This window comes from Chiloscyllium plagiosum, chromosome 1 (assembly GCF_004010195.1).
Source record: "Chiloscyllium plagiosum isolate BGI_BamShark_2017 chromosome 1, ASM401019v2, whole genome shotgun sequence".
NCBI lineage: Eukaryota > Metazoa > Chordata > Chondrichthyes > Orectolobiformes > Hemiscylliidae > Chiloscyllium > Chiloscyllium plagiosum.
The window spans coordinates 38,044,672-38,058,094 of record NC_057710.1 but is presented as its reverse complement, the minus strand read 5'-3'; the positions used below and the strand labels follow the sequence as shown (position 1 = coordinate 38,058,094).

The 13,423-nt window shown below is 39.8% G+C and overlaps 1 protein-coding gene across 7 annotated transcripts in view; it reads left to right on the top strand.

Moving 5' to 3' along the window:
- Positions 1-13,423, top strand: part of tcf4 (transcription factor 4) — a 459,054-nt gene that overhangs the window by 168,338 nt on the left and 277,293 nt on the right. For all 7 annotated transcript variants that reach the window (XM_043674585.1, XM_043674647.1, XM_043674258.1 and 4 more), the window contains one exon: positions 584-622. In XM_043674585.1, coding sequence (XP_043530520.1) covers positions 584-622 — 39 coding nt within the window. The remainder of the gene's footprint in view (positions 1-583; positions 623-13,423) is intronic.

Here is a 13,423-nt window from a genome sequence, read left to right as displayed (position 1 = left end):
GGCTCTCTGCCTTTATTCCTGATGAAGGGCTTTTGCCCGAAACGTCGATTTTGCCTGTCCTCGGATGCTGCCTGAATTGCTGTGCTCTTCCAGCACCACTGATCCAGAATCCTTGCCTGATTTACCTTTCCTTTGACTACTCTTTCCTGATTTCTCCCTTTCTGATTAACTCCTCTCTTGTTCATCCTCTTTCAACTGGTGCTTGCCTCTGTTTTGTATAAAAAAATGTAATATCATAAATGATGTTAGTGGTTATGTTTACAAAAGATGTGCCAAGGTTTGGAAGACACAGAAGGAGTGCTGTCATGATTTGTTTCTGATACCCACAAAGCTGTAGAGGAGAAAAATATTTTACTGTTAGTTTTCACATTAAATTTTGCTATTTTCACCCACTGTTAGGTCAATTTACATTAGCATGAGGGTTATGAATTCAGAATTCCTGTCAATATATATCCATAGTCATTATCCTACTCATTGTATGTCCTTGTGACATTATTAATTTTCTTCATGTTTTGCTTCTGCTTCTAGTTATTACATTGAAGTGAAATGTAGTTGAACAAATCTTTTTTTTACTTTTTTCCAGCTCCATTTGACTGCCATGAGAAGAGGAATGCGTTCAAAGGTAAGTCCTGTCAAAATTAATTCCAGTAGAATCAGAGAGTATTGCCTTCATTTTTGTTTGCTGCAGCAGCGAGGTTTTAACTTGTTTGTTTCCTCCCTCAACCTTCGACAAATGGCTTGGCCTCACAAATGGGTGGAGGCTACAATTGAAACTCCAATTCTGGCTGCAGGATCCAATGAAGACCAGATGTAGTGAAGGCTGTTGGTGTTCTTTGCACTTTGCATGTAAACTCGACTCTCCAAGCCCCACACAGCCCTGAAGAATCTGAGCAATGATTTCTGATCAATTGATTTACTTGATCTCAGCTGTGACAACATTTTAGGATAGAACACTCGGTCTCAGTGATCCTTAGCTAGAGAAGGAGAAAATGAGTAACAAGCTCTCCTCTTGATCACTATCCAGTTCTTACGGGAGGAGGGCGAAGAAATATGTTTGTTAGGTCCAGATGTGGTAATCCTTTGATGAGGTGATTACACACAATCATTGTCCATGCTAACAAGTGTTTACTGTGCTAGATACTGAAAGCCATATAGAACTACGCCATACCATGGCCCAGTGCAATTAGCAGAGGAAACAAGAAGACAGTAAAAAAGGAAAGAGTTGTGACTGAAAATTGAGAGTTAAATGGCTACCTTCCAACTAGTGGGAGAATATCCAGGATAGCTTTTCACCTGAAATGGAAATCGAGCACATCTTTAAAAGATTTCTGAAAGGCTACACGCGGCTGCTCACCATTGAGCGATAATTTGTGTTTGAATAATTGTATCCAAGACTCACCTTGTGATTTATCGATCTACTGGGCAGTAAAATTAGAAAGTGCACGATAGAATAAAAATATAACTTGTCAATAGTTCTACCATATCCTGCCTAAATGTATTTTATTTTTATGATTTTAAAAAATGTCCGCGCATATTGTATATTGCAGAATGTCTCACATTGATTTCTAAATGCCACAGATGTACTTTGATAATGCATGACTGACAATTCTGAAATCATTCCCAGCAATTCTTCCCAGGGCTTTTATTTACCCTGTATTCACTGGGCTAATGTTTTATGTGGGTTTGGAGAGAAACAAGCCAGAGCTACAGTCTAAGGATTGAGTTTGTTGATTTGGGAAACTATGGTTTAACTTTGAGGTGAAACCTTGTGTTTCCAATTTAATTTTCTGTTGAGTGAGTGGATGTTCTTCAGAAATCCAGATCTTTTATGACACTTTCGTACCCAAACAACTGCATATAGCTGCAGGAATGGATTCAATATATTCTGTGAGTTACTGCAGCAGCATTTTAATGCCATAGTCATTAATATTATTTTAAATAATTTTAGTTCGTGCTCCTGAACAAGTGTGCATGTAATTGATGGATGAGGACAGTTAACTTAGCTGTGAATCTCTAAGATGGGGATGCAAAAAACCATGTGAATGACCACCGTACCAGTAAACGAGCAAGTCAGCAGCTCTGGATATTTGAACAAAATTTGAGGACTAGAACATGAATGCAAAAACAAACTCCCATCTTTGATCTCACAATTTTATTGGTAGATTTTAGCGAGACCTGGTTTCAGAAAAGGCTATTCAGCATTGACACACTTATATTGTGACAAAATTGAAGAGAAAAATGATCTCTACTACTTGATATTTATTTTGACATAGAACGTGCAACAGAGAAACAGGCCCCTTCAGCCTAACTGGTTTGTGCTCTTGTTTGTACTCCATATAAGCCTCTACACATTTATTAATGATTTATGTGCCAGGATTTCCTCCCTTTACCCCAATGAGTTTTTCTTTTCAAGGAGGACATTTAAGGTGTGAAGGGAAGATTTAAAAGGGATCTAAGGGGTAGCTTTTTCATGCTGATGGTAGCTCATGGATGGAATGAACTGCCAGAGGAAGTGGTGGAGGCTGGTACAATTACAACATTTAAAAGTCATCTGGGTAGGTTTATGACTGGGAAGTGCTTGGAGGTATATGGGCCAAATGCTGGAAAATGGGAGTAGATTAATTTAGGATGTCTGGTTGGCATGGATAAATTGGATGGAAGGGTCTGTTTCTACGCTGTACATTTCGATGATTCTATACAGGAATAAGTGGTATCCTTCATGTATAAATATTAAATATATATATAAAAATGATGAATAGTATGTATGTACAAATATATATACACACAATTAGATAACATCTGCAAATGTTAGCACCATGCCTGTAATTCTTGATTCTGACATAATTTACATATTCAAAAACACTTCCATTTATATAGAGCTTTATACAATCACCAATGTCTATGAGTCCTTCACAACCAGTGAAATACTTTTGTTGAAGTGTCATCATTGTTGTGATATAGGTAAAACAGCATTTAATTTCACATTCAGCAAAACTCCTGCAAACAACAACATGATAATCACAAGATAATTTTTTTGTGATGTTGCTTGAGAAATAAATATTTGTCAGAATACTGGGGATAACTTACCTGCTGTTGTTTCAGATATTGCTATGGGACCTTTTATGTCTACCCAAGCAGAGGGGCCCTCAGTTGAATGTCTCAGCCAAAAGATGACTCTGCCCTCAGTATTGCACCAAGGTGTACTGGAGTGAGACTTGAATCCTGGACCTTTTGATTCAGAAGTGAATATGCTACCAACTAAACATTACTGATGTATATACATACAAGATATAGTGAATATCAGTGGTATTGGCATGAATTGCCGCAAGAGACCAATTCTAACCCTCTGCCAGTATGAGAAATGTCTCCTAATTCCTTCTGTATTTCATGTGTTGTAATCAGACAAAAGTCCACTTTGTAATCCCTGACTCTGTTTGCTCTAATCTTTGCTGCATCTCTTAAACACGACACCTCTTGCAGACTTTCTACATGACAGCACTGACGTCACTGCAAAGATACTTTGCTGGTTGTTAAACCATTTTGAGCTGCCTTGAGAAATTGAAAGCATCTTACAAATGAGGAAAATGTTACTAGTCAATTGCTGAAGAAGATTTAATTGAATGCCTAACATAGCTTAGAGGAGCACTGCTTGCATTCCTTATCAAACACTGTTCAGCCACTTAGTAGCCAGTGAGAAGAAAAGCGCCACTGTGTGGTGAATATAGTTATAACCCCTTGTATGGTCTGAATGTGTGGAGCTGACATGTTGTAGTGCTCTCCAGACCAAGTCAATAAGAGAGAAGCATTTTTGAATCAGATATTGTGTTTCAGCTGGAGTTGTGATGCTGGAAACTGGAATGACATGACTTGAAGGTGCCAGTGTTGGACTGAGGTGGACAAAGTTAAAAATCACACAACACCAGGTTATAGTCCAACACATTTATTTGGAAGCACTAGCTTTTGGAGCGTTGCTCCTTCATCAGGTGGTTGTGATGAAGGAGCGGCACTCCAAAAGCTAGTGCTTTCAAATAAACCTGTTGGACTATAACTTGGAGTGACATGACAACTCTTCAATATAACATTCATACTGATGATGCAAGAAGATGAAAAGAGAGTTTTATTTGTCAGGTGCAGATTTTCCCCTACAAAACAAACATCATGAGAAATGGTGATCATCCATAAGCATTGACCTTTACCCTCAAACTTTTATAACTGTATCATTTAACTCTTGTCAATCTGCATGATATAAATTGTGTTGCACCAGATCAAGAGTTATTTGATCAATGCTCATTCTACCCTTTACAGTAATCCCTGCTCTTTTTTGTAAGTAGACAAACTGAACAAAAGCTCTTTAATGAAATACAGTTGGACATCTTCCGAGACTAGGAGAAAGTGAGGACTGCAGATGCTGGAGATCGGAGCTGAAAATGTGTTGCTGGAAAAGCGCAGCAGGTCAGGCAGCATCCAAGGAGCAGGAGAATCGATGTTTCGGGCATGAGCCCTTCTTCAGGAATGCATTCCTGAAGAAGGGCTCATGCCCGAAACGTCAATTCTCCTGCTCCTTGGATGCTGCCTGACCTGCTGCACTTTTCCAGCAACGCATTTTCATTTTCCGTGACTGTCAACTTAATCCATGCCATTGTGCTCAATGTTTCAGTCAAGGGAAAAATAAAGGGAATATCGGAATGAGCCATGTTTGATAGAATACAATTTCCAGAATTCTGCAAATTGTCACAGGACATATCTGCCTTTTTAAACAAAAAGGCATTGTAAGGACCTGGTAGAGCTTCATCAGGCATTTCCGCTGAAAAGCTTGTTATTCTTTGCTTGTTCCATTTTAATCTATTACCTAGTATGAAGCTCCGCTGCACAGAACAGCACATTTTGCAAAATATAAACACATTACACTAAATTTGTTGATCTAAGGCAAGTCAACCATTACAATGCCATGACTAGAGTACTTGCCCCAATGTAACAAATGGAAAAAAATGATCAAAAATCATTGTTTTTCCATCTAGAAACCTCAAATGTAAGTCCAAATGTGTTGATGTTGGGTGAGACCCAAACACAGGGGGAGGGCTGTATCCGTAGTCATGAAACTACATTGTTATTCTCCATTGACAAGGTTCACACATGTCAATTGACCACTTCTTGAGGCAGTGGAGGGTTCTGGTCTCTGTGGACTGATATCATAGCAAAGGTCAGTTGGTTCGGAAATAATAGGAGGGATTTGCAATTAAAACAACAAAGTATAGTGGAAAACAAGTGTATTTCTTGTGAATAATTTGTCTTTATGGGGACTTCCATCAAAATCGGAACATTTAGTTACGAGAGCAGAAAATACTGGAACCTTCAGCAGGTCAAGGCACAAGAGGACAAAATTCCAGGATAAGGGGCTATTCATTTTGGACTTAATTGGGAAGAAATTTCTTCACTCAGATTTGTGAAACTTTGAAACTCTCTGCCTGCAGAAGGTTGCAGATGCATTACAGTTGAATATATTTATGGCTGGGATAGAGTGATTTTACTGTCTTGAAGAATTGAGGGATATGGGGAATGGCAGCATTTATTAGGTGGAGAACAGACAATGGTTGAATTTTAGTTTTGTTTTCTAAACTGAGGAAGTTGTTTTAACTGGTACCCATTACGTACTTCACTTCTATAACTATGAGTAATTGTTGACTGAACTTTCTAAATTCAAGATCAAATTAATAAAACACAAAGATGGCAATGCAGCTGGAACATGCGGATTCTGGTGAACAGAGCAGCCACAGCTCAATGTATCAGAGCACGGGAAGCTTATCTGGACACTGAGTTCCAATAAGTAGTCTCACCTCTAAGGCTATGTTCTTAAAACTTGATTTGTGTTCAGGGATGTAGAGCTAGGGGAAGACAGTAAGAAATAAAAGGTTACTTGTCTAAATGCACACAATATTTATAACAAGACCGAGTCATAGAGATGTACAGCATGGAAACAGACCTTTTGGTCCAACTTGTCCATGCCGATCAGATATCCCAAACCAATCTAGTCCCATCTGCCAGCACCCAGCCCATATCCCTCCAAACCCTTCCTATTCATATACGCATCCAAATGCCTGTGAAATGTTGCAATTGTACCAGCCTCCACCACTTCCTCTGGCAACTCATTTCATACACGTGCCACCCTCTGCGTGAAAGAGTTGCCCCTTAGGTCTCTTTTATATCTTTTTCCCCCCTTACCCTAAACCTATGCCCTAATGAATACATAGCATATATAGAAAAAAAGAGTGATTAAAGGTAACTATTACAGTGATATGGCTGCAAAAAGACCATGGCTGTGTCCTTGATTTTTGAGGGTACGAGACATTTCAGGACAGGAGGAAAGTGTGAGTAATGGATGAGATCAGTACAGTGTTCAGAAATAGTTTTGTTTCTGAGGATCATGTGTTGAATTCATTTAGATGAAGATGAGACATCGCAATGAATAGATGTCACTGATGGGCAAGTTAAGAGGCCTCCTGATTGTACAATGTCAGAATATAAATAAGTACTAATAAGAGCTGGTAAGAAAGGAATATGGTATATTTGTAGTCTATATTAATTTTTGTATAGATTAGATGAATCACATTGACATAACTAGAGTGAAGGATGAGTTTATAGTGTATTTAAAGTAATGCTTCTTCGAACAATATGTTCTGGAATGAGGAAATAGGCTGGTAATGTGAATTGAAACAAGATTAATGAATAGAATAGAATATCTTTTATTGTCATGTGTACTCAGGTACAGGAGTACAGTGAAAGGTTTTACAATGTCACCTCTAGGGCACCATCTTAGGTAGAACTATCTAGGTACAAATCTTAGATACAAAAGAGAAATGTTTAAAAAGTAGTTGTGTTACTTTGCGGTGTTTAAAGAATAAGCTAGAAATAAGATCCAGTTAAAGGATTGACATTACAGTCAGATAAAAACAAAAGTTTTTTTTTCAAATAAACATTATGAATAACCCTCTACTAACGGATCCTATAGGTAGGAGTGATGATAATGTGATAGAATTTCACATTCAGTTGAGAGTGAAAAGATTTTGTCTGAAAGTAGTATCTTAACTTTAGATGTATAACAGATTTGCCTCAGGTGTATGAGAAAAATAGGCTAAGAGGTAAGAGAGAAGTCACGGCAGTTATTTGAGGACATTGCTCTCCACAAAGATCTATTCCATCGAGAAAGAAACACACTGCAAGAAAGACACACCATCCATGCTGAACTTAGGAATTTAAGAAACCAGTGTAGGATAACTAAAACAAATAGCATAGAGGGAGAAATGGTTGTAGGAGAGAAAATATCAAGATTGGAAAAAGGAGACAGTTAAAGTAATAGGAAGGAAAAGAGTAGTTAACGTAACTGGTGTTCCGGGGTGGGAAAGCAATCATGATTAGTTGACATGATTCGGAGACGCCGGTGTTGGACTGGGGTGTACAAAGTTAAAAATCACACAACACCAGGTTATAGTCCAACAGGTTTAATTGGAAGCACACTAGCTTTCGGAGCGACGCTCCTTCATCAGGTGATCACCTGATGAAGGAGCGTCACTCCGAAAGCTAGTGTGCTTCCAATTAAACCTGTTGGACTATAACCTGGTGTTGTGTGATTTTTAACTATGATTAGTTGAGGAATAATACCAGAGAAACTAATGAACCTAAAGACTGAGAAGCTCGCTGTACCCAAATTGCCTGTATCCCCAGGGTCTTAAAAGAAATAGTTACAGAGATTAGTGAATACATTGTTTGTAATCTTCCAAATTCTCTTCATTCTGAAAAGATCCCAGTAGATTGTAAACCCACACATATCAAGGAAGGAGAGCAGCAGCAAACAAGCAACTATAGGCCAGTTAGAATAACATCTGTCATTGTGAAAATGCCAGAATTCTTTACAAAGAACATTCTTGCAAATTGTTTAAAAAAATCATAATAATAGGCAGAATTAATAGGATATTGTGAAGGGGAATTTATGTTTGGCAAATTATTTAGTCTTCTTTGAGGAAGCAGCAAACAGTTGATAAAGGATAATCAGTGTCTGTCCCCTTGGATTTCCAAAGGGTTTTCACTAAGAAGCCACATAAAACATGTCCACATAGGAGAGGAGCACTTTGGTTTTGGAGGAGATATGTTAGTATGAGCAGATTATGAAGTAAGAAGAAACAAGAGAGTCAGTATAGTTGAGTCTTTATCAGACTGTCAAACTGTAAGTAGTGGAGTGTCCCAATGATTGGTGCTGGAACCTCAACTATTTATGATCTACATCAGTGACTTAGCTGAAGAGATCTATTGCAAAGTTTTTCAATGGTACAAAAGTAGGGCCAAGAGCAAATTGTGTGCAGGATACAAAGAGTCTGTAGAGAGATTTAGATAGGTTAAATGCACAAGCAAAACTTTTGCAGTTAGAGTATAATGTGGGAAAATGTCTGATTGCCTATTTCGACAGAAAGAATAGAAAAGCAGACTGTTCTTTCTATATGGATGGAATGTTGGTTTTTAATGGAAGGAGGATGTAATATAAAAGTAGTGAAATCTTGTTCGAACTGTGCAATGAGACTGTCTGGAATACTATGTGCAATTTTGGTTTTCTGAAGATTTTGCATTCCTTTGGTTCTGCTTCAGTATGAGTTATGTTTCTGGAAGTTTCAAACTAATTTACAAATATTTTGAGATCGTGCAGAGAAAAAGTAATTTTGAATCAAAACAACTTGGAATTAATCTCATTCTTTTCATTATTCTTCAAAATCAGACACCAAGTCATTTTCTGACTCAAAGAATATGTAGATTAGGCAAGGCTGAGTCACTTGGACATCATTAAGGTAATCTAGTAAAAGATTGCATTCAGGGTTCATGGAAATGAAGGATTGAAGGTTTTTTGAAATGTTGTTAAAATATGTTTTAAGGTGACTAGGTTGCATGGTCTGTAGGTGCACAGGGCTAAAAGTTACTTTCATAGCTGGTCATCCATAATTTGAGTGTAGACAAAATGTTTTATTTGCAGGTAACTTCATAATTGTAGCCAGGAAAGTAGGTTGAGGCCAAACTCCGATAAACTGAAGTTATATTAAATGATAGGGTAAACTTGAGGGGCTAAATACCTATGTCTGCTCCAAATTCATATGTTGTTGTTCAGTCAAAGGAGTCAAACATCTTTTCCTATTACTCTTATCATAATTTTATTTTTTTGGATCTGTATTTGCTCACTGTTCTCCAGTGGAAAGAGTAACACTATTTCAATTTTGTTATTATTACAGCTTCTCATTCCTGATATTATTGTGACATATCTGTATTGAACATCCTCATACCATGAATGTCCTCTCCACATGTAGAAGCCAAACAAAACTCTGAACTGCTGTGTAATAATGCTTTGCACATTTTTTGTTTTTGCAAATCACTTATAGAGTTGTAGTTATACAGATCCTTCAGTTCAACTCACCTGTGCCAACCAGACATCCCAACAGAGTCTGATCTACCAGCATTTGGCCCATATCCCTATCAACCATTCCTATTCATGTTCTCATCCAGCTGTCTTTTAAATGAGATTGAAACAGCCTTCTCCACTTCCTCTGACAGCTCATTCTATACTCGCATCACTCTCTATGTGAAAAAGTTACCCCCCAGGTACTTCTTAAATCCTTCCACTCTCACCTTAAAGCTACGTCCTCTAGTTTTGGACTCCCCCACCCTGGGAAAAAGACCTGGGCTATTCACCCTATCCATGACCCTCATGATTTTATAAACCTCTATAAGGTCACCCCTCAGTCTCTGGTGCTCCAGGAAAAAAGCACCAGCCTTTTCAGCCTCTACCTGCTGCACAAACCTTCCAGTCTCAGCAGCATCCTTGTAAATCTTTTCTGTACCCTCAAGTTTAACAACTTTTTTCCTATAGAAGGGCGACCAAAACCATATGCAGTATTCCAAAAGTGATCTCTCTAATGTCCAGTACAGTTACAACATGACATTCCAACTTCTATACTCACTGATCATTCTTTATGATCAGCGAACACAAGCATGAAAAATGCCGCCTTTGCCATCCTATCTACCTGCGACTCCATTTTCAAGGGACTATGCGCCTGCACCCCTTGTTCGGCAACACTCCCTAGGGCTTTACCATTTACCATAAAAGTCTGACCTAGTTTGCCTTACCAGTGCAGCACCTCATGTTTATTTAAATTAAACTCCGTCTGTCAGTCCTTAGTCCATTGGCCCATCTAATCGAGGTCCCATTGTACTCTGAGATAATTTTCGTCACTGTCCACTACATCACATATTTTGGTGTCATTTGTAAAGTTACTAACCATATCTCCTATATTCACATCCAGATTATTTCATATGTAACTAAGCACCTTGGGCCTCGTACTGACCCTAGTGGCACACTGCTGGTTACAGGTCTCCAGTCTGAAAAACAACCCACCACCACCGTCCTCTGTCTCTTACCATCAAGTCAATTTTGAATCCAACTGTCGATTCAAATCAATTGCAAATCCCATATGATAGACTGGTTCGATCATGTGGAAACTTGTCGAACACTTTACTGACGTCCATGTAGAAAACATCTACTGCTCAGCCTTCATCAATCTTCATTGTCACCTCTTCAAAAAAAAACTCAACCAAGTTGTTGTGAGACAAAAAACCATATTGACTATCCCTAATCAGTCTTTGCCTTTCCAAATATTTGTAAATTCTGTCTCTCAGAATCCCGTCCAACAACTCTCTCACCACTGATGTAAGGCTTTCTGGTCTGTAGTTCCCTGGCTTTTCCTTACCACCTTTCTTAAATAATGACACCACATTAGCAACCTCCAGTCATCTGGCACCTCCCCATGGTTATCAATGATGTAAATATCTAAGCAAGGTGACCAGCAATATCTTCCCTAGCTTCCCACAAAAGTTTGGAAACATCTGCTCAGTCCTGGGAATTTATCTGTCTTTGTGTTTTAAGATCGCCAGCATCACTTCTTCTGTAATATGGATACTTCTCAATATATCACTATTTATTTTCTGAGCTCTCTAACTTGCATGTCCTTCTCAACAATAAATTCTGATGTGAAATACACATTTAGTATCTCACCCATCTTCTGTGTTTTCACACATAGATGACCTTGTTGATCTATGAGGGGCCTTATTCTCTCCTTAGTTACTGTAGGGAATGTTGGATGACTGGAGAAATCCGGGCTCTAGTCAAGACATAGGAGGTATATTTCACATATATAGACTACTGAGATTGAGTGAATCCCTAAAGGAATATAAGGGCCATAGGAACATACTTAAGAGGGAAATCAGGAGGGCATGAGTGGGACAAGTGGGCAAAATGCCACACATAGGTGACTTTGTTGATCTGTTAAGAGCCCTATTCTCTCACTAGTTACTGTTTTGCCCTTTTATTATTATCTGCCTGGATTCTCCTTAAATCTATTTGCCAAAGCTATCTCATGTCCCAATTTTGCCCTCCTGATTTCCCTCTTGATGGCCAGTCATCCAGCATTCCCTACACCTTCCAGCTTTGCCTTCACACTAACAGGAACATACTGTCTCTGAACTCTCATTATCTAACTTTTAAAGACCTCCCACTTTCCCTTTATCTGTAAACCATCCCTTTACCTGCAAATAGTCTTCCCCAGTCACTGCTTGACATTGACCAGGGTCTCTGAAATGGGCTCTGAGGTCTCTGTAATGCATCCTGGGTTCTTAGTTACAGGCCTCTGCTTCCACCACAATTGTGAATCCACATTCGAGTTGGAGCCATGGGCCTGGGTTTGCATGGGTTCTGACCCTCCTAGTCCCCATCTGACGTTCTTCCAATGCTGTCGCTGGTCATCGGGGTCCTGCACCATCGTTTTGGCTGATGCTTCAGCTCGTTTAGGGAGAGTCAGCCCTGGACCTGCTCCTGGCTGGCTGCGAGACCCCGGCTGGCATGGAGCCATGTCTGCCTCATGATTGGGATGGTGCCACTGCTGGAGGCTTCCTCCTTCATCCACCACTCTTAAGGCTTTAAAGAAAAGAAAAGTAGCAAAAGCAAAAAGAACAAAAGAAAAAAAAGAAGCAGATGGGGGTGGACGAGCCCCAGGCACAGCCCTGCTACTCCACCATTTTCGTAGACATTTATTGTCTGTCTCCATTGCCCTTAAAGTGCATGCAGACAACTACTTAATTATGTTAACCAGCTTATTATGACAATGGAGGCAGATTGAGGGCCTTATGTTGTCAATAACTGGCTACTTAAGGCCCTCAATAAGTCTAAGGATGGGAAGGTTCATGGGAACCACACCCACCTCCTGTAGATTAGATTACATTTGATTAGATTCCCTACAATGTGGAAACAGGCCCTTTGGTCCAACAAGTCCACACCGACCCTCCGAAGGGTAAGCCACCCAGACCCATTTCCATCTGTAACATTACAGGTAATTTAACATGGCCAATTCACCTGACCTGCCCATCTTTGGGAGGAAACTGGAGCACCCGGAGGAAAGCCATGCAGACACTGGGAGAATGTGCAAACTCCACACAGACAGTCACCAAAGGCTGGAATTGAACCTGGGACCCTGGTGCTATGAGGCAGCAGTGCTAACCACTGAGCCACTGTAAACATATACAACTTGGAGTCATAGAGATGTACAGTACGGAAACCCATCCATGCCGACCAGGTATCCCAATCCAATCTATTCTCACCTGCCAGCATCTGGCCCATATCCCTCCAAACCCTTCCTATTCACAAACCCATCCAGATACCTTTTAAATGTTGCAATTGTACCAGCCTCCACCACTTCCTTTAGCAGCTCATTCTATCCACGTACCACCCTCTGTGTGAAAACGTTGTCCCTTAGGTCTCTTTTATATCTTTCCCCTCTCACCCTAAACCTATGCCCTCTAGTTTTGGACTCCCCCACCCCAGGGAAAAGACTTTGTCTATTTATCCTATCTATGCCCCTCATGATTTTCTAAACCTCTATGAGGTCACCACTCAGCCTCCGATACTCCAGGGAAAACAGCCCCAGCCTGTTCAACATCTCCCTTTCGCTCAAATCCTCCAACCCTGGCAACATCCTTGTAAATTTTTCTGAACATTTTCAAGTTTCACATCATCTTTCCAATAGGAAGGAGACCAGAATTGCAAGCAATAGTCCAACAGTGGCCTAACCAATGTCCTGTACAGCTGCAACATGACCTCCCAACCCTTGTAATCAATACTCTGACCAATACAGGAAAGCATACCAAACGCCTTCTTTACTATCCTATCTACTTCCGACTCCACTTTCAAGGAACTAAGAACCTTCACTCCAAGGTCTCTTTGTTCAGCAACACTCCCTAGGACCTTACCATTGGCCCAAAATGCAGCACCTCACATTTATCTGAATTAAACTCCATTTGCCACTTCTCAGCCCATTGGCCCATTTGATCAAGATCCCTGAAG